Source organism: Pavona decussata, unplaced genomic scaffold, assembly GCF_977016875.1.
Source record: "Pavona decussata unplaced genomic scaffold, jaPavDecu1.1 SCAFFOLD_396, whole genome shotgun sequence".
Taxonomy (NCBI): domain Eukaryota; kingdom Metazoa; phylum Cnidaria; class Anthozoa; order Scleractinia; family Agariciidae; genus Pavona; species Pavona decussata.
The window spans coordinates 528,843-555,377 of NW_028145767.1; the positions used below are offsets into that span (position 1 = coordinate 528,843).

The 26,535-nt window shown below is 39.3% G+C and overlaps 1 protein-coding gene across 1 annotated transcript; it reads right to left on the reverse strand.

Moving 5' to 3' along the window:
• Positions 1-2,567: 2,567 nt before the first annotated feature.
• Positions 2,568-25,347, reverse strand: LOC146451153 (uncharacterized). The gene is made up of 5 exons (XM_085099570.1): positions 25,217-25,347; positions 19,515-19,643; positions 12,436-14,047; positions 7,831-7,959; positions 2,568-3,038 (listed from the first exon to the last, which is right to left on the reverse strand). Exons 3-4 carry the CDS (start codon positions 13,993-13,995, stop codon positions 7,855-7,857), a joined length of 1,665 nt encoding a protein of 554 aa, XP_084955696.1. The 5' UTR covers positions 13,996-14,047; positions 19,515-19,643; positions 25,217-25,347; the 3' UTR covers positions 2,568-3,038; positions 7,831-7,854.
• Between the last annotated feature and the right edge of the window lie 1,188 nt (positions 25,348-26,535).

A 26,535-nucleotide genomic window follows, 5' to 3' on the forward strand; every position in this document is an offset into this window, starting at 1 on the left:
AATCTGCCAAAAGGCTTCTCAGTGTTCCAGTCAAAAAGAAAGAACCAGTAACGCCTGAGGTTATTCAGCGCTTGGTTGCACATTATGGCTCTGCTTCCGCTAGTTTGTCTGATTTACGTTTGCTCATTTTGTGTGTTTTGGGTTACGCGGGGTTTTTCCGCTTTAACGAGTTAGTTCAATTGCGCAGGTGTGATTTTCTATTTGAAGATTCCTTCATGAGAATTTTTGTTCAACGTAGCAAGACGGACATTTATAGAGATGGGGCTTGGGTGGTCATTGCTAAAACTCTTAAGCCTACTTGTCCTGTAACGTTAACTCTTCGTTATTTTGCAGTAGCTTCATTTTTGGAAGACAGTGAAGATTATATTTTCCGTCCTCTTACTTTTCGCAGCAGTTATGGATCTTACAGTTTTCGCGGCTCTGCTCCATTGTCGTATTCCAGGGCGCGCGAGATAGTGCTTTCTGCTTTTGAGGCCGTTGGCCTTTCCAAACTAGATTATGGTCTTCATAGCCTTAGAGCGGGAGGCGCCTCTGCTGCAGCAAATGCCCAGATTTCTGATCGTTTGTTTAAGAGACACGGTCGTTGGAAGTCAGATAAAGCTAAGGATGGCTACATAAAGGATAATATTCTTGCTTTATTGTCAGTTTCTTTGTCATTGGGTATTTAATTTATTTCCCGTTCTTTTAGTTCGCCTCGTACACGGCTCGTGTTGACACACCCTATAAGTGGTTGCTTATTACATGATAAATGTTTTATATTCGGTTGAGCGGGTGAGCGAATTAGAATATAAATGTATTTATCATGGGTTACGTAACCTCATTTTTGGGTGTTTGTGACACTTTGTCACAATGCTTCATTAGCGGGGCGTCGGGTATATATATGCTGAGGCCTCGATTTGTATTCATTCGAGTCATACGACCGCACTCAGTTCGCCCTCTAAATTAAATACCCAATGACTATATTTTATCAAGTGGTTTATTTTTCAAGTCTTGGCTTGTCATGTTTTGCTTTTGCATTATTCTAGCTTATGCTTTGATTGTTATATTAGTGCTATACAGTTGCAATTTTGTTTTTCTTATATTTTGCGCCATATTGTTTATGAATATACTGTTTGTAATTCAGTTGATATTGAAGACATAATAAAGAGGGTCGTACACGGCTCGTGTTGACACACCCTATAAGTGGTTGCTTATTACATGATAAATGTTTTATATTCGGTTGAGCGGGTGAGCGAATTAGAATATAAGAAGTCTTACTATTCACCCCAGGATAGGTTGTTAGTCAATTGAAGAATAACTAGCACTTCTTTTCGTGTGGGTTGTAAGCCCAACGTAGGGTTCCTCCTGCATTTTTTAGGTTGTTCGCCATTACCCATTCACCTGAGTATAGTAACTGAGTGGAGAGAAACAATGCCGAGCAAACTGAGGTTATTATCTCGGAAAGGATAGTACGCGAAAAGGATAATACGCTGTTTCAACAGTCTTTTGAAAGGATTATTGGGCTTTTGACGACTTTTAGTTTTCAAAATCACAACTAATTAATATTCACGAAAAAATTGGGACCATAGAAAAAAGTCCGGATAATCGAGGTTCGACTGTACAAATATTTAGACTGACGCTACACTACCGTTCGGTCTTGTCGCGTGAGCTTGAGGTTTTCATAATTGAAATGGCTGTACATCACATTTTAGGTTATTAAGGGGCTGTTCACATGGAGAGAGGAAGATCCTACCACTAGGAAGATCCTAGAGGGCGGATCATCCTAGCGCCATATGTTTTCCCTATTCAGTTTACATGCAAAAAGTTGTACTTGGCCCTAGCGCTAGGATCTTCCTAGAGAGAGGAAATTCCTAGCTGAGGGATAGGAAGATCCTAGCACCATGTAAACTACTTTCGCTCGGAAGATCCTAGTACTAGGGACAAAAAGAACAAACATGGCGACAGCCGGGCGTTCAGCTGCTCAAGGCCGACAGTTATTCTTCTTTTCCTTCTCCACTTGGTAACCACTTCGACCGAAATCTCTGCATGTAAAGCAAACGAAAAGTTTTTCCGCCTTCTAGGATCTTCCTAGTGCTATGATCTTCCTCCCTCCATGTAGACAGCCCCTTAGTAGTCTACCATAGGCATATGACATCCCCCCCCCACCACCACCACCACCACCACCAACAACAACAACAACAACACCAAGGTGGCTCGAGTACGACTCCCGCCCTTGCGTCATATGTGGGTTGAGTTTGTTGTTGGTTCTCGGCTTTGCTCCGAGAGGTTTTTCTCCAGGTACTCCGGTTTTCCCCTCCCCCCAACAACAATTCCGGTTCGATCAGGAAAGTGTCCTAGTGTCCATAATAAGTGCCCTGCACTAAATACTTTGACACTTAACTTAAATCATGTATTTATTTGTTGTTTATTTTATTAATTTTTCTAAAAAATAAATCTCGCAGTGTTTAATTTTTTTCTTTCTTTTTCTACTATCATTCTTATCGTCGGCACTAACCGATGACAAATACTCATCGGTTTCGGACATTATTGGAAGATACCATTTTATCCCGATGTAAAGCGAGTATGTTAATTCGCGAGAATTTCTAGGAGCAAGAGCGATGTCGGAAAGTAAACAAACCCCCACCACATTACGTCATCCTGGTCCAGACTCGTTCCCAATCTTCGGAACTATTGATTCTGTTTTAGCCGGCAAAAACCAGGTTTTCGAAATCTGCGAAGTTTTTTTCTGTTGAACTACTCTTACATTCATCAGTCTTCTCCGAAGCAAAGACCAAAAATTTCGTTTTATGAGTATTTTAAGTAACCGGTCACTTGCGCCGGTGCGAAGGGTGAGGTTTTACCTTACTATGGGAAGTGGGATTTGAAGCAAAATAGGTTAAAACAGTTAAAAGAAGCTGTTTACTGTTTAATTCATTAATGCAGGTTCAACCGGTAGTCATTTGAAAAGTGGAGACTCTGAATGACTTCAATTAAGGAAGTCGCTGATTCTCGTTTTGTTACAAAGCAAACTGCTTGCTTGGTGGGAACATCAACAGAACCTGAAAAGAAGGCGATGTGTATTTATCGAAAGTTTACTGACGCATAGCAGGGCCATTAATCATCGCTGCCTGCAAAATTAAAATAACTAAAAGGATATACCACAATAAATGTCATACAATTCAAGTAATAAAATAAATTAAACTTGTTATTCTGAAACGAAAACACTAATTGTTGTGTCAAATTAAAGGGGGCTAAACCGGTTATTTTGTGTTTTTAGTGCACCAGAGCAATAAAAGGACAATTAAATCTGACTTCTAAATATTTTTATCAAACCGTCCTTTAGATAGAATTTTTTAACTGTAATATGATTTAAATTTCAGTTACTGAACTTGGAGGTAAGAAGCATTTTCTTCTTTTGTTAGATTTGGCAATAAGCGATTTAAAGGCCCACGTGTAGCCAGTGTAAAATGTTTACTAAAGCAGTACTGAAAGCAAATATATATGAACACTAAAGCATTTATTATCACAACCTGGATGACACGATATATCTCGAAGTTTTTTTCGAGTCTCCGCGAAGTTTCATACTCAAAATAGTCATAAACTTCAACCATTAAAATAAAATTTGTTATTCTGAAACGAAAACACTAATATATCAAATTGTGTCAAATTAAAAGAGGGATAAACTGCTTGTTTTGTGTGTTTTAGTGCACTAGGCAATAAAAGGACTATTAAATGTGACTTCTGAATATTTTTATCAAACCGTCTTTTAGATAGAATATTTTAATTGTGATATGATTTTAGTTTCAAGGACTTAAACTTGGAGGTAAGGAGCATTTTCTTCTCTTGTTAGTTTTTGTCAATAAGCGATTTAAAGGCCCACGTATAGCCAGTGCAATAATTTTACTCAAGCAGTACGAAAAAAAAAAAAATGAAAACTGGAGCATTTATAATCACAACCTGGATGACACGTTAAATCTCGAAGTATTTTCGAGTCTCCACGAAGTTACATTTACAACTAAAAAACTATGAAGTTACGATTGAAATGAGACGTGTAACGACAACACAAGCAAATTTAGTGCTTGCCATGCAGGTCTACATACCGAAGCTACATAAATTCAACAACCCTTGGCGATGGAAAGAAAATTTCTTCCACTCGATCTGATACAAATAACCGTCATTGCTCGGACGCTTGGTCGAAATCTTTATTCACGAGTTTCAAATCCATCTCGACACGAGTTCTAGTTTTTGTTGGATTTACGTTGTATCAAGTAGTGTTAGCTAACAAGTCGAGCACATTTTCGCCACTGCTTACTAGGGTTTAAAAGTCGGTGTAACCAATCAATCGTGATTGGATGTTAGAAGATTTATACTGACACTGGTTAGAAACGTGGTTGAGTTACAAATTTCTTGATAATCCGTAAACCTTTGATTTCTCATTAAATTATTTCACATTTTTATGTTGCTCTCTCGGCATGGTAAAGAAAAAAACAAAAGTTGGGTAAGTTGTGGAGAAGTACCAAAAATTTGAAGAAATTTAAAAACAAAAAAATTAATAGGAAAAAAAACCAGTAATTGTTCGGATCATTATAAGCATGTGGGCCAAGTCCCCTTGGAAAAAATATTAAAATAAAATAAGCAAAAGTACCCTATGTAACTCAGGTTGACAAAATAAGTAAATGTACATAAAAAAGTTAAGAACGTATTTATATCAAGACGCCCTATTTTTTACTAAAAACACACTCCAAATCAATTCACTTTTACGTTTCTAGAACACTGAGCCTTTTTTAATCTTTATTATTTCTTAAAATCGCCACTTTTAAAACTTTTAAAACTTCTTAAAATTGCCACTTTTAATACTTTTTAAAATCGCCACTTTTAAGACCCCTCAAAAACGCCACTTTTAAGACTTCTTAAAATCGCCACTTTTAAGGCTCCGTAAAATCGCCACATTTAAGGCCCCTTAAAATCGCGACTTTTAAGACTCCTTAAAATCGCCACTTTTAAGACGCCTTAAAATCGCCACTTCTAAGACTTCTAAAAATCGCCACTTTTAAGGCTCCTTAAAATCGCCACTTTTAAGACTTCTTATAATCGCCACTTTTAAAAAGCTTTAAAATCGCCACTTTTAAGACCTCTTATAATCGCTACTTTTAAAACTTCTTAAAATCGCCACTTTTAACACTCCTTAAAATTGCAAATGCTTCGCTCCACTGATATCGTGCGTTTGAATTGTGGAGGCTCAGTGATTTTCTCCCTTTGTTTACAGCAGTGCATAGACTGTGTTTTAAAATGAGAGACAATATTTGCTTCAAGCTAAACAAGATGTCAACTCCATTAAAAGACCGTAAACGTCTTAGAGGCAACTTTTTGTGTAGGAGTAAAAACAATTAATGTCCAACTGGAAACCCTGTCTGCATAAAATCCTAGGTACGGCCCTCTCGTTATTAAAATACAGTCGAACCTGTATTAAGCGCGTAGCGGTCACCCTCGGCCGGGGAATGGCTAAGTGACCGCTTAATACAGGTTGTACAAAATACAGGTCAGCACACGGTGAAAATGCCATTTTACATTACGTAGTAAACAGCTTATGCATAAAAGCTAACGTAGCTGCTACTAAAAATAGTTCGCGGGAAAAAATACAGGGAAATGTATGAAAAGTTCAAAACACGACTACTGACGCTTTCTGTCACAGCTACATCCCTCCAATTTTGTTCTTAACATCCTTTTTCTAGTGCCGAAAGTTTCCAATTCATGAATTTTTCAGAAGCGATGTTTTATGAAAATTATTTGACATCGGATTTCCATACAAACACTATTATTTCAAGCCTGTTTGCCTACCCGTCAAAATGGCGTCGAAAACCGTGATAAGGCCTATTCTAGAAAGTAACTAAAGGTGGATTTCCACTGTCGCGTAAATTTCACGTGCGTACAGAAGTGAATTTAGCTGGTTTTTACGTACGTAAATACAAAAAGAAGCGATGTATGAGCAAAAAGCTGAGTGCTGTTCAACTTCTTAAAGCCGGGTGGATTTCCATTGTCGCGTAAATTTTACGTGCGTACAGACGTGCATTGAGCTGGCTTTACGTACGTAAATAAAATAAGCGATGTATTAGTCGCGCGCGTAAACGTAAAAAGTTGAATGCTGTTCAACTTTTTACGTTTGTGCACGCCGCTTAACAGTTTATCATCATTTTGCAACTCATGGATGCTAAATATAAACCCTAAGAAAACCAAGATAATGATTTTTCAAAAAAGCACAAAATAATGCGATTATACCTTTCACATAGGCGATGAATTAATAGATATAGTACAAGACTACACTTACTTAGGAACTCGCATTTCGTCTTTCGGAAATTTCACACTTTCGCTTGAACATCTTCGACAAAAAGCTCTTCATGCTTTCTTTAGTCTAAGACGACACACTGATTTTAGTACACTGAAACCTTCACTTGCATGTAAAATTTTTGACACAATAATTCAGCCAATTCTAACCTACAATAGTGAAGTGTGGGTTGCCTTTGTTAAATCAGATTTTAAGTCGTGGGAAGGCTCCAGAATTGAAAAACACATTTACATTTCTGTAAACGCTATTAAGAAGTACATAATAAGTCATCCAACGTTGCATGTAGAGCTGAACTTGGCAGATTTCCTCTAATCGTTGACATAAATAAAAAGATACTTAATTACGTACACTACCTCCAAGGAAAGGATGAACATTCTATAGCAAAACAATCCCTAAGAATATCTGTTGACCTTCATTATAGCGGTCAAACTAGCTTTTACTCCAGTCTCATGAAGATGAGTGAATACTATAATTTCCCCAACTTTAATTATTACACATTGAATGAAAATAACATCAAACAATATATACATCTTATGAAAAAGAAATATATCTCTTATTGGCACCAAACCCTTCAACACTCACAAAAACTCAGCTTTTATTACACAATCAAAAAAACTTTTGGCCCCTCTGCTTACCTAGATCTCACAAGGAAAAACGCTTCTAGGAAAGCATTAGTGAAACTAAGAATAAGCAGCCACAAGCTTTTGATTGAAACAGGAAGATACGACAACATACCCCGTAATGAAAGGATGTGTAATGTTTGCAACCGTAAAACCATTGAAGACGAAATTCATTTTTTATTAGATTGCCCAAGTTACTCTTCTTTAAGAGATATGTTCTTTTCTAAAATAGAACCTAGCCTTCCATTTACACGACTATTAGTAAAAGAAACTTTACTATCGCATATAATGAACTCAACAGATTATTTTATAAACACTCAATTAATTTCGTTTGTTTCCTCGTGCTTCGAATTGAGAGATAAACTTCTCTCCGGAATGATTACTTCTACTGTATAAAAAGTTTAAAATAAGCAAAGACTTCAGTTACTTTATTTTATTTTATTTTATTTTAAGTTACCTTAAGAATTAGTTAACGAATCAATAATTAGCTATGAATAGCTTTTGCAATACTGTATTTGTCATAGTCATGCAAATAAAGCTTGTTGTTGTTGTTGTTATTTTATTTACGTACGTAAAGCCAGTTCAATTCACGTCTGTACGCAGGTAACATTTACGCGACAATGGAAATCTACCTTAAGGCATTCGCGGAAAGTCTGATTGTGTTGATTAGCTAGGTAAACTTACGGTATTTAACTTAAAGGACGTTTTCTCACAAAGTGCGAAAATAACAACATAAGTTAAGCGATGGTTCTTGAAACGAACAACTTCAAAGCTAGAATAATCAATGACATCGCTAATTCGAAAATATTTCGTTCTCGATCTAAAGCAAACACGACAGTGAAATTAAAAGAAACAACATAAAATAAAACATGATTGTTCAAGACTTACTGAGACCTTTAAGTTGTTTTCCTGTCAGGTCCATTCGCTCCCCAGCAAAGTCACAACTGATACCGTTCTGTCGATCTCCTGAATCGCTGATCCACTGACCGCGCGCTTATTTCTCACCGCAAAGAAGGCCTGAAAGTCAATGTAATCATCATCATGTTAATGTGATCATCATGTTACATGTTGTCGCCGAAACGTCATGTTTAAATCTCGCTACTTTTTATTCTGAAATAATACAACAGTCCTGACAAAAGAAACCTCTGACACCGCAGGTCTCTTATGCCAGCGGAGATGGTCTTGTGCTCAGTCTGACAAAGAGGGAGGGAGAAAGCCGGCCCCTAGACCTTATTTTTTTTTTTTTTTTTGATAAAAGTTTATTTACACAGTGAGCCAAAGGGTCCACTGATAAAAAGATCAACTGTTACAAGCAAGTACAAGTAAACTGAGAAAAAGAGAGCTAAGCCCTCATGACAATACTTATTACAAGTGTTACAATGCCTTCTAAACTTAAGCAAGCACTAAAACAAACAAAGGGGGAAAAACGCGAAAAATATGCAAAATACAGATATACACAAAAGCGCGTAAAATATGCAAAAAACAGTCATGCAGCAAAAAAGGCGCGAACAAAATACAAAACACACAAAAAGAGCGGGAAAAATGCTAATGACTAAGCGAAAGCAACTTGCGTAACTAATAACAAAAGCTACGAGAGGTAAAGTACAAAATTATATCTCAAAAAGATTACAAAATTGAAATACTATATAGAAAAAGTCAAAGATGAGGAATACTATTTACAAGCAGAGTAAATACAATATTGTTCACAACCAGAAGTAAATTCAAAAACTACAACAAAACAGCTAATTACAATACAAGCGAAAGAGGCCCCGGGAGACAAGGCCACAGCCAAGCCTCTCCCGCCCTAATAAACACATATATACACTATATATAATAGTCAAGACCCAGTACAACCAATGAAGGCGACCAGGTCATGAAAAAAGAAAAATAGAAATGAAACAGGAAACAGGAAACGACCCAGTACAACCAATTAAGGCGACCGGGCCGAAAAAAAAAAATATAAATAAAGTTAAAACAGAAAAGAAATCTTGTCATCCGTGCCAACTTTACAAAGAACACCATTAACGGACCAGAAATACCTAACATGATCAATAGGCTCACCGCGAATTCGAAGTTGACTATCCTTAATAATTGTGTCAACAATAGCACGCGGAGGAAGGTAAGAATTCCTAAAAGTCGCCGAATTACGAGCATGCCAAACATGAAACAAGATGGTAGCAACGAGATAACGAAATAAAGATAAAGAAGGAGAAGACTGTAAAGGAGAAAACGGAAAAAGTACAGAGGAAAAAGACAAGGAAAAAAAGGAACCCCAAAAGGCGGGAAAGAAAGGGCGCGAAAAAATCCCATACCTTTCCAACCCGGGGGCAATCAACAAAACAATGTTGCATTGTCTCAACGCGAAAACATAAAGCACATCTTTCGGAGTCGATAACACCCCAACACTTTAGTGTATATAGAACCCGAACAGCACAGTGAATAATCAACCAAATCAGATCATTCTTTTTATTCTCAATAATCTTTAGGCGAGATTTACGCCACACCGAAGCCCACCGGTTGATGGGGCGACCGACAACGGATCCCCAAAAACCACCTGCAGAGGACCTAGGTGCGGCATCGGGAAAAAACAACCAAAAGTAAATAAAGATTCTTACACGAAAAAACGTCGGGCAATGCACCATGTCTATCAAAGATTTGCTGGAAAAGAGAAATACAAGACCTATAAAAGTGAGAAGGTGTAGAAGAAACAGGAACAAGATTAGAAAGAAAACTAAATCGCGTGTCAAGTTTTTGCAGACGATTCCCGAGAAAATAACGAGCAAGAAAATGCCACTTTTGACTGCCAAAATCATCACGTAAACTAGAAAAATTAGACAAACGAAGAGCAGCACATTTGGCTCGAAAATTGACAACGTTGAGGCCGCCGCCACGAAGCGGCGCGCAACAACGCTGACGACTAACATTTTCCGTTTTCCCTGGCCACACAAAAGACCAGACAATTTTATCATACGAATCAACAACCCACTGTGGGGGAATGATGATCTTGGCAGTGTGCCAAAAGCGGCTAGCGCCCAAGGCATTGATGATCATTGCACGACCTAAAAATGAGAGCTCTCTCTGTTTCCAAAGATTAACCACATTTTGTAACTTATCAAGCTTAGATTTCCAATTGTCAGACTCGACAGAAACAAGACCATTCGAAAAATAAACCCCCAAAATTTTCATTTTAAACACCCAAGTGAGACAGAAAGGGGAGGCACCATTAGTTCGCCACCTACCAAGCCACATAGCCTCGGACTTGGTAGTGTTGAGCTTGGCACCCGACCCCTTCTCGTAGACATTAACAACACGCAAGAGATGACAGAGAGAACGCTCACTTTTCACAAAATTCGTGGCATCATCTGCGTACTGGGAAACTTTAAATTGAAGGCCCCCGGCTCCAGGCAGCTGGAAACCTTCAATTTGTTTACATCTCCGAATCTGAGTTGACAAAACTTCCGAAACCAATACGTAAAGGAGGGGGGACAGGGGACAACCCTGACGAACACCCCTCCCGAGAAAAACAGGCATAGACTGAAAGATTCCCATTACAAATTATGCGAGAAAAGACATCATTGTAGAAAAGAGCAACTCAATTACAAATAGAAGGACCGAAACCGAATTTAGCTAAAGTTCTCATTAAAAATTTATGATCGACGCGATCAAAAGCTTTTTCCTGATCGAGAGTGACAAGAATACCGGGTTCGTCAGTTTTGTCAATCATGTCCAAAGTATCACGAATTAATTGCAGATTCGAAAATATAGTACGACCCACTACGCCACACGTCTGATCCCGGTGAACGATGGAATTCATTACCGGTTTCAGACGTTCAGTAATCGTTTTTGAAGCCAGTTTGTAATCCGTATTCAAAAGCGATATGGGGCGCCAATTTTTCGGCAATCGTCTATCGTCCTTCTTGTACAGCAAGCGCAAGAGACTCTCGCGCTGGCTATACGTAAGAACACCCAGGCGATATCTCTCGTTCAGAACCAGAACGAGAAAATCACCCAGGTCATCCCAAAAAGACAAATAGAACTCGGTGGGCAAGCCGTCAGAGCCAGGCGATTTGCCGATCTGAAGGCTCTTCAAAGCGGAGAAAAGCTCGTCTTTAGTAAATAAGCCCTCACAACTAGCACGCTCAATATCATTCAGAGAAAATTCCAAACTATCGATCAAATCGGTTTGGATCTGCATATCAATAGAATTATCTTTGGCATACAGATCACGATAAAAATTCACAAAAACCCGCTCAATATCAGCCTGGGAAGTTTTTTCGCTACCATCAGTATCAACAACAGAATCAAACGAGTTTTTCTCCGCACGCTGTTGTTCGAGGCGAAAGAAATAGCGCGTGGGCTTTTCTCCCTCCTCGATCCACTTGGCACGCGATCGAATTTTAGCGCCCTCCGCCTCACGAGAAATAAGAGACGAAAGAGCGCTTTCAACATCTCGCAATTCGGAAACGACAGAATTATCACCAGCATGGAAGGCATTTTTAGCACGAATTAAACGCTTAGTTAAAAAATTCCGCTCACGATTTAAAGACTGACGCTTACGTGTGCAGTAATTAATGCAAGCGGAACGAATGACAAGTTTCAGATCATCCCACCAAGCCCCCAGAGACTCAAAGTCGGCAATAACACTCTTTTGGCGATCAACAACAGAAGAAATTTCACGCTTGAACTCAGGATCAGCCAAAAGAGTGGTATTTAATCTCCAAACACCATCTCGCTTATTTGAAAAGCCGTCAAAAGAAAAATCGAGAACTACAAAATCGTGGTCGGAAAAAACACACGGTAAAACCTTGTTTGAACGGACAAATTTAAGCAATGAACGAGACACCAAAAAACGATCAATACGAGTAGCTAGCGAGTAATCAGAATTAGACCAAGTAAAAGAAACACCGCGCGGATTCAATTTGCGCCAAACATCGATTAAACAAAAATCGGACAAAAAGGCACTAAGGCACTTTTTGTCCGGCAGCAAAGTATTAGCAGAATAACGATCTAATTTGTTATCAATACAATTAAAGTCACCAGCAATAACGCGAGAATCATAAGAAATAAAATAATCATGTAAACACTCAAAAAAGGTTTTACGCTCAGAGACAGTGTTTGGAGCATAGATGTTAACAACATTAAGACTAATAGGCCCTAGTAGCACCAATGCACTTAAAACTCGCCCGTTAGAATCAAACAAAAAACGAGAGATATGGCCCGAAAATTTGGGAGAGACAAATAAAGCTACTCCAGCAGATTTGCCTCTCCCAAAGGACCAGAAACATTGTCCAGGCCAAGAATGCGAAATTTCATCCGCAAGACGTTTAGTAGACACATGCGTTTCTTGCAGTAAAAATAAATCATAATCTAGGCGCTCAAGTTCGCGCAAAACAGTGAATCGCTTAGCAGGGGTGCCAAGACCCCTAACATTTAAAGATAAAACTTTTAACGACATTGGTGCTGCTAGCACCTAGAATGCCGCCTAGGCCTAACCTTTATAAAATCGTAATCGGACTCATCTTCCTCTGAAGTTTCATGGTCGCGATGATGATGGTGGTGGCGCCGGCTAGAGCGATCGCGCTCACCCTCGCGGGAGTAATCGCGGTCGCGGTGGCGATCACGATCCCGTTCACGATCACGCGTACGCTCACGTTCACGGTCCCGATCACGCCCCGCGCCGCGCTCCCGCGAGTGATCACGTTCACGCTCCGCCTTCTCATTAGAAACATGTTTCTTCTTGTTCTCGGATGGAGGTGGCTCACTGGCAGCTTTCTTAATAGGTTTCCTCGGAGGCTGCTTGACAGAGTCCTTAGACTTCGAATCACTGGTTTGCTGTTGCTTCGCAGAAGGCTGAGCAGAGCCAGACCCCGCCGCCCTGGCAGCCTTAATGGCCTCTGCTTGCTCCGGAGAGCGAGCGACCAGATTAGCATACGAGGGCGACGCGGCCGGCTGCGACATGATCTCCGGTTCATCTTCCAACAAAGGCTGACCAGGTTGAGTAACCACGTTGGTGCTGAACAATAGAAAGGGACAGGCTGAGATGTTATGTTCCTGGGAAAGGCAGATCGAGCAAAGGCGTGGTGATGTGCAATCTTCCTGGCGATGCCCCGGCGCCTCACAATTAAAACACCTCACAGACGAACATTTCGCTGCAACATGGCCAGTATCGCCGCAACGGCGACACATCTTAGGCTGGCTTGGATACCAAATACGTAGCAGTTCACCGGCAACGAAAATGGTCGGGGGTATTGCGAGATTTAGCCGCATTCTTGCAGTACGCACCCCGTTGTAAATGTTGTCGGCAACCATATCACGCCTAAACGAGAAAACCTTGCCATAATGCGGAAGACGACCAATTAGGGCAGTGTCCGGTAACTCAGTCGGAGCTTCATAGATTTTAATGATTTGAATCCGGTTCTCACAGTCACCGAGAACAACCGTGCAGCCAGATATCTTGACCGAAGGTACGCCAAGAGCGGCGTTTTTCGCGTCAGGAGATCTAAAACTGACGACCCACGTGTTGTTGGAAGCGCGTCGCTGGATTGATAAAATTTCGTCGACATCAATGCCGGCCGCGTCGAAACCAACGATGATATCCTGGCTGGAACAAACCGTGTCCACAGAGAAAACGACGGACAACTCTTTGCGAAGCCTTATCCGATCAGTCTCCTTAAAATTCCACGTAAATTTTGGGGCAGATTCATATCTTGCCCCACTATTGAATAAATCACTGAGAACCTTCGGCACGCTCGGTTGTTTCTCATGAATTTCAGCTGTTGGCTCGTGCGGCACGTCACAATCACCCCACTCCAAAGGTGACGGAGAAAACAATATGGGCGTGTCAGTTGGCTCATCAGGCATCTCTCCAGGGGACTCCTCATCAACAGCTTTACGAGAACTATTTCCATCGGCCGTTTTGTTCTTTTTGTTTGCCATGCTGACGCGGCAACAAAACACAAATCGGGACCAATCGTATCTAAGCCAAAAGGCCCGAGAAAGAATGAGACCCTTTCGGCTAGCGGTCACATCTGACTCTCTAACATTGAGTTGCATCTACATATAACATGAACAGCTGTCTTCCAAGTGGTACGTCTTGAGGTACATGCTAAAACTCACAAAATGAATAGAGAAATACCTCGTTGTTTATTTCAACAAAATGATCAGGCAATGATCAAAAGTATGAAAAGCTAGAGGGAAAAACGCACTTGTGATTAGTTCACGGTCAAGCGCATGCGCGAGCAGACCGGCTCAAAAATAAATTGTACGGGTCGACACTAAATTCGATGCGACCTTGTGGTGGAACAATCTGTTGAAATCGCGTCCGAATTTGGATCATCCACTTTTCGTTCTTCACTTTTTATAATCTTTGTTTCCTGTTGTAAATATAAGTTCGATTTTTGTAAGGTTAAAAGTGTTTTAGCATCCGAAAACGACATTTTTGTTGATAGCGCGGCCGACCGGCGACGGGACGTTCTGTGGACTCTCTGGAAGCACAGAAGTTAAGCGGACAGAGTGGAGTGGATGTAGAAATCCTGTGCAGTTAACAAGATACGTCCACCAAACGTGGAAAATTGGTAAAGGGATAAGTCTGTTTAAAATAGACAACGATTTCGCGGCACATCTGCTTTCGCTGGAAATGGCAAAGGTCACCAACTGGCTTTGGATGAACTCGCGAGGATTTTCTTGATTTCAATCGTACTGTTTGTTCATATGGAATTCAACTGTCAAAAACGGAGAATTCGACGGACAAACAGCATCAAACATCAGTGTTTTACTTTGGATGGAAAAAATTGAGCAACAGTGAGACGCGAAGCGAATAAATATGAGATCAAATGTGCGAGTTAGTTGTAGTCTATTAGCGGGCTCGAATAGCGGGCAGTAGAAAAAAATCCAAAAGATTTGCGGCAAACTACAAAATCTATTGTAAGGTATTCATTTATCTATACAATTATGGTCATTGCGAGTGGCAAACGCAGTTTTGATTTGCCACTATGGCAGAGTTTTCTCAAATGCATTCCAGCATCTCTGAAGGACGCTCAGCGTTGTTACTAAACAGTCGCATCGCTTCTTGAAGCTTCCGGATTTCTCGTTTTTCGCCTTCTCGCTGGTCTAATAAAATCAGGTTATCGAGTGTACACACTATATAGTAAGTTTATCACTGAATGCTGATGAAATACTGAATTTAGGGAGCTTCTCGGCTTTTCGAACCGTGCGTAATAAAAAAAGGTCGATGCCGCGAGATATCGACATTGTACTAAAATAAAACCGTATACGTTTGCATAAGTTCTTGCATTTCTTGAATGTCCAAGCGGCGCTGCAAAAATCCCCATGTGTTTTACATGGACAGCCTTTTTTTTTCTTTCTGAAACGTGACCAAAACACTGGCCGGTCATGTCAGTTTTATTTTTATGCCAGCAAGTTATACTGAGACTTGCCCGCCGCCAAAAACAATTGGCTTGAAAGCGCTTACGTTATCGCTCGCACATGCGCCGAACCGTGAAACTCTCCCTTTAACGACAAGAGAATCTTTTCATTATTTTAATTTTGTTTTATAAAAGAGAAACGCTCAATGTATGATTGTGATTGTTCATTCTACCCAAGGCTTGGCATCCGTACAGATCGACGTTGTAGTTCAGTTTTTCATCTCAGTTAACCCTTTAACCTCTAATATCAAAGAACAAATTCTCCCATCTTGTCCCGTTACTTTTCTTATAAAAGTACTGTGGAGAAGTTATTAAAATACAGTCGAACCTGTATTAAGCGGTCACCCTCGGGGAATGGCTAAGTGACCGCTTACATACATACATACATACATACATACATACATACATACATACATACATACATACATACATACATACATACATACATACATACATACATACATACATGCATGCATGCATGCATGCATGCATGCATACATACATACATACATACATAAACTTTATTTAGACACGGTAAAAACATCAGTTACATGCACGACAAAAATTAAAACTGATTTACATGTTTGCCGTGTGGGAGTACGAGGAGGACTACTGGCGATCTATCTCATTTCTAAAATTAGTAAAAGATCTAATGGCTCTGACGTTAGATGGAAGGCTGTTCCACAAATGTGCTCCACTGTAGCAGAAACTACGTTTCAAAAAATCGGTACGAGGCTTAGGCAAAGCCAATTTGCTGTCACTATTTCTAAGTCCATAGTCCGTGCTGAAGGGCTTAAGGTACTCCGAAGACTGATCATTTAAAGTTTTAAACATGATTTTCAATTTTTGCTTCTTCATTCTGGTACAGAGATTATCCCCGGTCCCAGCTTACCGCGTAGGGCGGTGGCGCTAGAATAGTAATCTGACTTTGTTATGACCCGAATGGCGCGAGTTTGTAGTTTTTGTAATTTGTCAGCTAATTCGTTGCTGAGACCGTCCCACACAGGACAGCAATAATCAAAATATGGTTCAATAAGGGCTCTATGTAGTAATATTGCTGTATCGTCGCAAATGAACGGCCTCAGTTTTTTAAGTGCACCTATGCCAGAGGAGATAATCTTGGCAGTCTTATTAACATGTTTGGACCACGAAAGATTTTGATCGATGTAAAGTCCTAAGGATTTGGTGTGGGGCACTCTATCAATTTCGTGACCTTCAATTTGTACAGTAAGTGAATGGCCACTTGTAGTACTAGCCAGTCTCTGCCGTGAGCCTATTAACATTAATTCCGTTTTGGCAATATTCAGGCTGAGCTTATTTACATTGAGCCATTCATGAAGGTTAGCTAGTACTGCCTGTAGCTAATACCGCTTAATACAGGTTGACCGCTTAATACAGGACCTCTAATATAAAAGAACAAATTCTCCTATCTTGTCCCGTTACTTTTCTTATAAAAAGTACTGTGGAGATTTAACAGGGTCGTACATAGCGCGGGGGCAGAGGGGGGAAACTCAATTTGTTTCTAACATCACACTGATCACAAGAAAATCGACTAATTGACTGAAAAAATATTCCTTCAATGTGAATTCCAAATGACTATTTTGGAAAATCTTTTGAAGCGAAAGCCAGTACCAATAACCAGTTTTCTTATGAAAATAATGATTTTGTCAGTTGGGCTTCCTATGGTTTAGAATTCGGTGTGTAAATAAAGACTGACAAGCCTACGTCACTTTCTGGCGCGTGTTTTAGCCTTTTTAAATCTAGCTTATACAAGTAGGTTTTTTTTTTTAAGGGATCAATTGGTTTTAAAAGCCTGCGCTGCTCGCAAGTATTTGTAGCGGGTTTGGATTTAATCATCATATGTTCATCATCCGACAGGTCATTTTCACCTAATGATTTTTCAGTTTCCTCTTTTGAATTCTCTTCGTTTTGAATATGACCTCTTATTCCGTGTGTTCAACGACGTTGTTTTTATACCACATAGGGCATTTCAGCTGGGTTTGGCTTGGCTCTTTTAAGTGCTTGATAGTTTTAACTGCCTTTCTTGTTGAGATTTGGGTAATGTTAGGACAGGAATTAATCATTGCTTGTATCGTGCAATGAGCTTCATTCTGTAATTGCTGCAATGCCGGGCCCGGATATTAGTGTTTGTCACAAGAAGTTGTGTTTCTTGGCACGGCTATTTGGTTTAATTTTTAGTTCTCTAGTAATCGTTGTAGCGTGTTATAGAGCTATGCAACGTGTCACAGTAATACTGAAAAGGCTTGAATTGTATTTAAATAACGAGTGTGTTTTTGCAAATGCTTCGCTCCACTGATATAGTGCGTTTGAATTGTGGAGGCTCAGTCAGTTTTCTCCCTTTGTTTGCAGCAGTGCATAGACTGTGTTTTAAAATGAGAGACAATATTTGCTTCAAGCTAAACAAGATGTTAACTCCATAAAAAGACCGTAAACGTCTTAGAGGCAACTTTTTGTGTATTAAGCGGTCACCCTCGGCCGGGGAATGGCTAAGTGACCGCTTAATACAGGTTGTACAAAATACAGGCCAGAACACGGTGAAAATGTCATTTTACATTACGTAGTAAACAGCTTATGCATAAAAGCTAACGTAGCTCCTACTAAAAATAGTTCGCGGGAAAAAATACAGGGAAATGTATGGAAAGTTCAAAACACGACTGGACGCTTTCCGTCACTGTTGCATCCCTCCAATTTTTTTCTTAAAATCCTTTTTCTAGTGCCAAAAGTTTCCAATTCATGAATTTTTCAGAAGCGATGTTTTATTTGACATCGGATTTCCATACAAACACTGTTATTTCAAACCTGTTATTTTTCAGAAGCGATGTTTTATGAAAATTATTTGACATCGGATTTCCATACAAACACTGTTATTTCAAACCTGTTATTTTTCAGAAGCGATGTTTTATGAAAATTATTTGACATCGGTTTTCCATACAAACACTGTTATTTCAAACCTGTTATTTTTCAGAAGCGATGTTTTATGAAAATTATTTGACATCGGATTTCCATACAAACACTGTTATTTCAAACCTGTTATTTTTCAGAAGCGATGTTTTATGAAAATTATTTGACATCGGATTTCCATACAAACACTGTTATTTCAAACCTGTTATTTTTCAGAAGCGATGTTTTATGAAAATTATTTGACATCGGATTTCCATACAAACACTGTTATTTCAAACCTGTTATTTTTCAGAAGCGATGTTTTATGAAAATTATTTGACATCGGATTTCCATACAAACACTGTTATTTCAAACCTGTTATTTTTCAGAAGCGATGTTTTATGAAAATTATTTGACATCGGTTTTCCATACAAACACTGTTATTTCAAACCTGTTATTTTTCAGAAGCGATGTTTTATGAAAATTATTTGACATCGGATTTCCATACAAACACTGTTATTTCAAACCTGTTATTTTTCAGAAGCGATGTTTTATGAAAATTATTTGACATCGGATTTCCATACGAACACTGTTATTTCAAACCTGTTATTTTTCGGAAGCGATGTTTTATGAAAATTATTTGACATCGGATTTCCATACAAACACTGTTATTTCAAGCCTGTTTGCCTACCCGTCAAAATGGCGTCGAAAACCGTGATAAGGCCTATTCCAGAAAGTAACTAAAGGTGGATTTCCACTGTCGCGTAAATTTTACGTGCGTACAGACGTGCATTGAGCTGGCTTTACGTACGTAAATAAAATAAGAAGCGATGTATCAGTCGCGTGCGTAAACGTAAAAAGTTGAATGCTGTTCAACTTTTTACATTTACGCACGCCGCTCATACATCGCGTCTTATTTTATTTACGTACGTAAAGCCAGCTCAATTCACGTCTGTACGCAGGTAAAATTTACGCGACAGTGGAACTCCACCTTAAGGCATTCGCAGAAAGTCTGATTGTGTTGATTAGCTAGGTAAACTTACGGTATTTAACTGAAAGCAAGTTTTCTCACAAAGAAGTGCGACAACATAAGTTAAGCCGGCGATGGTTCTTGAAACGAACAACTTCACAGCTAGAATAATCAATGACATCGCTAATTCGAAAATATTTCGTTCTCGATCTAAAGCAAACACGACAGTGAAATTAAAAGAAACAACATAAAATAAAACATGATTGTTCAAGACTTACTGAGACCTTTAAGTTGTTTTCCTGTCAGGTCCATTCGCTCCCCAGCAAAGTCACAACTGATACCGTTCTGTCGATCGCCTGAATCGCTGATCCACTGACCGCGCGCTTATTTCTCTTCCCAAAGAAGGCCTGAAAGTCAATATAATCATCCTGTTAATGTGATCATCATGTTACATGTTGTCGCCGAAACGTCATGTTTTAATCTTGCTACTTTTTATTCTGAAATAATACAACAGTCCTGACAAAAGAAACCTCTGACACCGCAGGTCTCTTATGCCAGCGGAGATGGTCTTGTGCTCAGTCCGACAAAGAGGGAGAGGAAAGCCGGCCCCTAGACCTTATTTTGGCAGACCCCTTTCGGCTAGCGCTCACATCTGACTCTCTAACATTGAGTTGCATCTACATTTAACATGAAAAGCTGTCTTCCAAGTGGTACGTCTTGAGGTACATGCTAAAACTCACAAAATGAATAGAGAAATACCTCGTTGTTTATTTCAACAAAATGATCAGGCAATGATCAAAAGTATGAAAAGCTAGAGGGAAAAACGCACTTGTGATTAGTTCACGGTCAAGCGCATGCGCGAGCAGACCGGCTCAAAAATAAATTGTACGGGTCGACACTAAATTCGATGCGACCTTGTGGTGGAACAATCTGTTGAAATCGCGTCCGAATTTGGATCATCCACTTTTCGTTCTTCACTTTTTATAATCTTTGTTTCCTGTTGTAAATATAAGTTCGATTTTTGTAAGGTTAAAAGTGTTTTAGCATCCGAAAACGACATTTTTGTTGATAGCGCGGCCGACCGGCGACGGGACGTTCTGTGGACTCTCTGGAAGCACAGAAGTTAAGCGGACAGAGTGGAGTGGATGTAGAAATCCTGTGCAGTTAACAAGATACGTCCACCAAACGTGGAAAATTGGTAAAGGGATAAGTCTGTTTAAAATAGACAACGATTTCGCGGCACATCTGCTTTCGCTGGAAATGGCAAAGGTCACCAACTGGCTTTGGATGAACTCGCGAGGATTTTCTTGATTTCAATCGTACTGTTTGTTCATATGGAATTCAACTGTCAAAAACGGAGAATTCGACGGACAAACAGCATCAAACATCAGTGTTTTACTTTGGATGAAAAAAATTGAGCAACAGTGAGACGCGAAGCGAATAAATATGAGATCAAATGTGCGAGTTAGTTGTAGTCTATTAGCGGGCTCGAATAGCGGGCAGTAGAAAAAAATCCAAAAGATTTGCGGCAAACTACAAAATCTATTGTAAGGCATTCATTTATCTATACAATTATGGTCATTGCGAGTGGCAAACGCAGTTTTGATTTGCCACTATGGCAGAGTTTTCTCAAATGCATTCCAGCACCTCTGAAGGACGCTCAGCGTTGTTACTAAACAGTCGCATCGCTTCTTGAAACTTGCGGATTTCTCGTTTTTCGCCTTCTCGCTGGTCTAATAAAATCAGGTTATCGAGTGTACACACTATATAGTAGGTTTATCACTGAATGCTGATGAAATACTGAATTTAGGGAGCTTCTCGGCTTTTCGAACCGTGCGTAATAAAAAAAGGTCGATGCCGCGAGATATCGACATTGTACTAAAATAAAACCGTATACGTTTGCATAAGTTCTTGCATTTCTTGAATGTCCAAGCGGCGCTGCAAAAATCCCCATGTGTTTTACATGGACAGCCTTTTTTTTTCTTTCTGAAACGTGACCAAAACACTGGCCGGTCATGTCAGTTTTATTTTATGCCAGCAAGTTATACTGAGACTTGCCCGCCGCCAAAAACAATTGGCTTGACAGCGCTTACGTTATCGCTCGCACATGCGCCGAACCGTGAAACTCTCCCTTTAACGACAAGAGAATCTTTTCATTATTTTAATTTTGTTTTATAAAAGAGAAACGCTCAATGTATGATTGTGATTGTTCATTCTACCCAAGGCTTGGCATCCGTACAGATCGACGTTGTAGTTCAGTTTTTCATCTCAGTTAACCCTTTAACCTCTAATATCAAAGAACAAATTCTCCCATCTTGTCCCGTTACTTTTCTTATAAAAGTACTGTGGAGAAGTTATTAAAATACAGTCGAACCTGTATTAAGCGGTCACCCTCGGGGAATGGCTAAGTGACCGCTTACATACATACATACATACATACATACATACATACATACATACATACATACATACATACATACATACATACATACATACATACATACATACATACATACATACATACATACATACATACATACATAAACTTTATTTAGACACGGTAAAAACATCAGTTACATGCACGACAAAAATTAAAACTGATTTACATGTTTGCCGTGTGGGAGTACGAGGAGGACTATTGGCGATCTATCTCATTTCTAAAATTAGTAAAAGATCTAATGGCTCTGACGTTAGATGGAAGGCTGTTCCACAAATGTGCTCCACTGTAGCAGAAACTACGTTTCAAAAAATCGGTACGAGGCTTAGGCAGAGCCAATTTGCTGTCACTACTTCTAAGTCCATAGTCCGTGCTGAAGGGCTTAAGGTACTCCGAAGACTGATCATTTAAAGTTTTAAACATGATTTTCAATTTTTGCTTCTTCATTCTGGTACAGAGATTATCCCCGGTCCCAGCTTACCGCGTAGGGCGGTGGCGCTAGAATAGTAATCTGACTTTGTTATGACCCGAATGGCGCGAGTTTGTAGTTTTTGTAATTTGTCAGCTAATTCGTTGCTGAGACCGTCCCACCCAGGACAGCAATAATCAAAATATGGTTCAATAAGGGCTCTATGTAGTAATATTGCTGTATCGTCGCAAATGAACGGCCTCAGTTTTTTAAGTGCACCTATGCCAGAGGAGATAATCTTGGCAGTCTTATTAACATGTTTGGACCACGAAAGATTTTGATCGATGTAAAGTCCTAAGGATTTGGTGTGGGGCACTCTATCAATTTCGTGACCTTCAATTTGTACAGTAAGTGAATGGCCACTTGTAGTACTAGCCAGTCTCTGCCGTGAGCCTATTAACATTAATTCCGTTTTGGCAATATTCAGGCTGAGCTTATTTACATTGAGCCATTCATGAAGGCTAGCTAGTACTGCCTGTAGCTAATACCGCTTAATACAGGTTGACCGCTTAATACAGGACCTCTAATATAAAAGAACAAATTCTCCTATCTTGTCCCGTTACTTTTCTTATAAAAAGTACTGTGGAGATTTTACAGGGTCGTACATAGCGCGGGGGCAGAGGGGGGAAACTCAATTTGTTTCTAACATCACACTGATCACAAGAAAATCGACTAATTGACTGAAAAAATATTCCTTCAATGTGAATTCCAAATGACTATTTTGGAAAATCTTTTGAAGCGAAAGCCAGTACCAATAACCAGTTTTCTTATGAAAATAATGATTTTGTCAGTTGGGCTGCCTATGGTTTAGAATTCGGTGTGTAAATAAAGACTGACAAGCCTACGTCACTTTCTGGCGCGTGTTTTAGCCTTTTTAAATCTAGCTTATACAAGTAGGTTTTTTTTTTTAAGGGATCAATTGGTTTTAAAAGCCTGCGCTGCTCGCAAGTATTTGTAGCGGGTTTGGATTTAATCATCATATGTTCATCATCCGACAGGTCATTTTCACCTAATGATTTTTCAGTTTCCTCTTTTGAATTCTCTTCGTTTTGAATATGACCTCTTATTCCGTGTGTTCAACGACGTTGTTTTTATACCACATAGGGCATTTCAGCTGGGTTTGGCTTGGCTCTTTTAAGTGCTTGATAGTTTTAACTGCCTTTCTTGTTGAGATTTGGGTAATGTTAGGACAGGAATTAATCATTGCTTGTATCGTGCAATGAGCTTCATTCTGTAATTGCTGCAATGCCGGGCCCGGATATTAGTGTTTGTCACAAGAAGTTGTGTTTCTTGGCACGGCTATTTGGTTTAATTTTTAGTTCTCTAGTAATCGTTGTAGCGTGTTATAGAGCTATGCAACGTGTCACAGTAATACTGAAAAGGCTTGAATTGTATTTAAATAACGAGTGTGTTTTTGCAAATGCTTCGCTCCACTGATATAGTGCGTTTGAATTGTGGAGGCTCAGTCAGTTTTCTCCCTTTGTTTGCAGCAGTGCATAGACTGTGTTTTAAAATGAGAGACAATATTTGCTTCAAGCTAAACAAGATGTTAACTCCATAAAAAGACCGTAAACGTCTTAGAGGCAACTTTTTGTGTATTAAGCGGTCACCCTCGGCCGGGGAATGGCTAAGTGACCGCTTAATACAGGTTGTACAAAATACAGGTCAGAACACGGTGAAAATGTCATTTTACATTACGTAGTAAACAGCTTATGCATAAAAGCTAACGTAGCTGCTACTAAAAATAGTTCGCGGGAAAAAATACAGGGAAATGTATGGAAAGTTCAAAACACGACTGGACGCTTTCCGTCACTGTTGCATCCCTCCAATTTTTTTCTTAAAATCCTTTTTCTAGTGCCAAAAGTTTCCAATTCATGAATTTTTCAGAAGCTCAAACCTGTTATTTTTCAGAAGCGATGTTTTATGAAAATTATTTGACATCGGATTTCCATACAAACACTGTTATTTCAAACCTGTTATTTTTCAGAAGCGATGTTTTATGAAAATTATTTGACATCGGATTTCCATACAAACACTGTTATTTCAAACCTGTTATTTTTCAGAAGCGATGTTTTATGAAAATTATTTGACATCGGATTTCCATACAAACACTGTTATTTCAAACCTGTTATTTTTCAGAAGCGATGTTTTATGAAAATTATTTGACATCGGATTTCCATACAAACACTGTTATTTCAAACCTGTTATTTTTCAGAAGCGATGTTTTATGAAAATTATTTGACATCGGTTTTCCATACAAACACTGTTATTTCAAACCTGTTATTTTTCAGAAGCGATGTTTTATGAAAATTATTTGACATCGGATTTCCATACAAACACTGTTATTTCAAACCTGTTATTTTTCAGAAGCGATGTTTTATGAAAATTATTTGACATCGGATTTCCATACGAACACTGTTATTTCAAACCTGTTATTTTTCGGAAGCGATGTTTTATGAAAATTATTTGACATCGGATTTCCATACAAACACTGTTATTTCAAGCCTGTTTGCCTACCCGTCAAAATGGCGTCGAAAACCGTGATAAGGCCTATTCCAGAAAGTAACTAAAGGTGGATTTCCACTGTCGCGTAAATTTTACGTGCGTACAGACGTGCATTGAGCTGGCTTTACGTACGTAAATAAAATAAGAAGCGATGTATCAGTCGCGTGCGTAAACGTAAAAAGTTGAATGCTGTTCAACTTTTTACATTTACGCACGCCGCTCATACATCGCGTCTTATTTTATTTACGTACGTAAAGCCAGCTCAATTCACGTCTGTACGCAGGTAAAATTTACGCGACAGTGGAACTCCACCTTAAGGCATTCGCAGAAAGTCTGATTGTGTTGATTAGCTAGGTAAACTTACGGTATTTAACTGAAAGCAAGTTTTCTCACAAAGAAGTGCGACAACATAAGTTAAGCCGGCGATGGTTCTTGAAACGAACAACTTCACATCTAGAATAATCAATGACATCGCTAATTCGAAAATATTTCGTTCTCGATCTAAAGCAAACACGACAGTGAAATTAAAAGAAACAACATAAAATAAAACATGATTGTTCAAGACTTACTGAGACCTTTAAGTTGTTTTCCTGTCAGGTCCATTCGCTCCCCAGCAAAGTCACAACTGATACCGTTCTGTCGATCGCCTGAATCGCTGATCCACTGACCGCGCGCTTATTTCTCTTCCCAAAGAAGGCCTGAAAGTCAATATAATCATCCTGTTAATGTGATCATCATGTTACATGTTGTCGCCGAAACGTCATGTTTTAATCTTGCTACTTTTTATTCTGAAATAATACAACAGTCCTGACAAAAGAAACCTCTGACACCGCAGGTCTCTTATGCCAGCGGAGATGGTCTTGTGCTCAGTCCGACAAAGAGGGAGAGGAAAGCCGGCCCCTAGACCTTATTTTGGCAGACCCCTTTCGGCTAGCGCTCACATCTGACTCTCTAACATTGAGTTGCATCTACATATAACATGAACAGCTGTCTTCCAAGTGGTACGTCTTGAGGTACATGCTAAAACTCACAAAATGAATAGAGAAATACCTCGTTGTTTATTTCAACAAAATGATCAGGCAATGATCAAAAGTATGAAAAGCTAGAGGGAAAAACGCACTTGTGATTAGTTCACGGTCAAGCGCATGCGCGAGCAGACCGGCTCAAAAATAAATTGTACGGGTCGACACTAAATTCGATGCGACCTTGTGGTGGAACAATCTGTTGAAATCGCGTCCGAATTTGGATCATCCACTTTTCGTTCTTCACTTTTTATAATCTTTGTTTCCTGTTGTAAATATAAGTTCGATTTTTGTAAGGTTAAAAGTGTTTTAGCATCCGAAAACGACATTTTTGTTGATAGCGCGGCCGACCGGCGACGGGACGTTCTGTGGACTCTCTGGAAGCACAGAAGTTAACAACTACCCAGAGCACATGTCTTTATACGCAGTATCATCCAAGCAAAATTAATTTAAGGACGTTGTATCCTAATAGAGAAGTATTTTTGTGTTGTTTATGGCTTAATTCCGGGAAAGCAAATCTCAGATCTGGAATCCAAAGAAAATTGGGAGTAACCACACATATTTTAAAGATAATTAAGCAACAATTATTCTTAAAAACAGAAAAATACAAAGTAATGTATAGCGTTATTTTACTAAATTGAAGCTCTGTTGAAAAATGCATGGTTATCCCCAATTTTCTTTCTGGATACAAATAGTTTTAAAGCCCACAACAATATCCCCATATTAGTAGGCATCACCCATTTGAAACCCAAGTATTTTGAGATGCGCAGAATGTATGCGCAGTAACAAAAGTAGGCACCGTCCTTAACGTTATGAAATGTAGTACAAACGCTTATAAAGGGAGCCTCTATGATCTTCCAGCACAC

Excerpts from the sequence above, each read along its gene's own strand:
- LOC146451153 (XM_085099570.1), bottom strand. The coding sequence starts at position 13,995 with ATGCAACTCAATGTTAGAGAGTCAGATGTGACCGCTAGCCGAAAGGGT. Across the intron at positions 7,960-12,435 it reads CCGATTACGATTTTATAAAG|GCCTTCTTTGCGGTGAGAAA; the intron begins GTTAGGCCTAGG and ends ATTGACTTTCAG.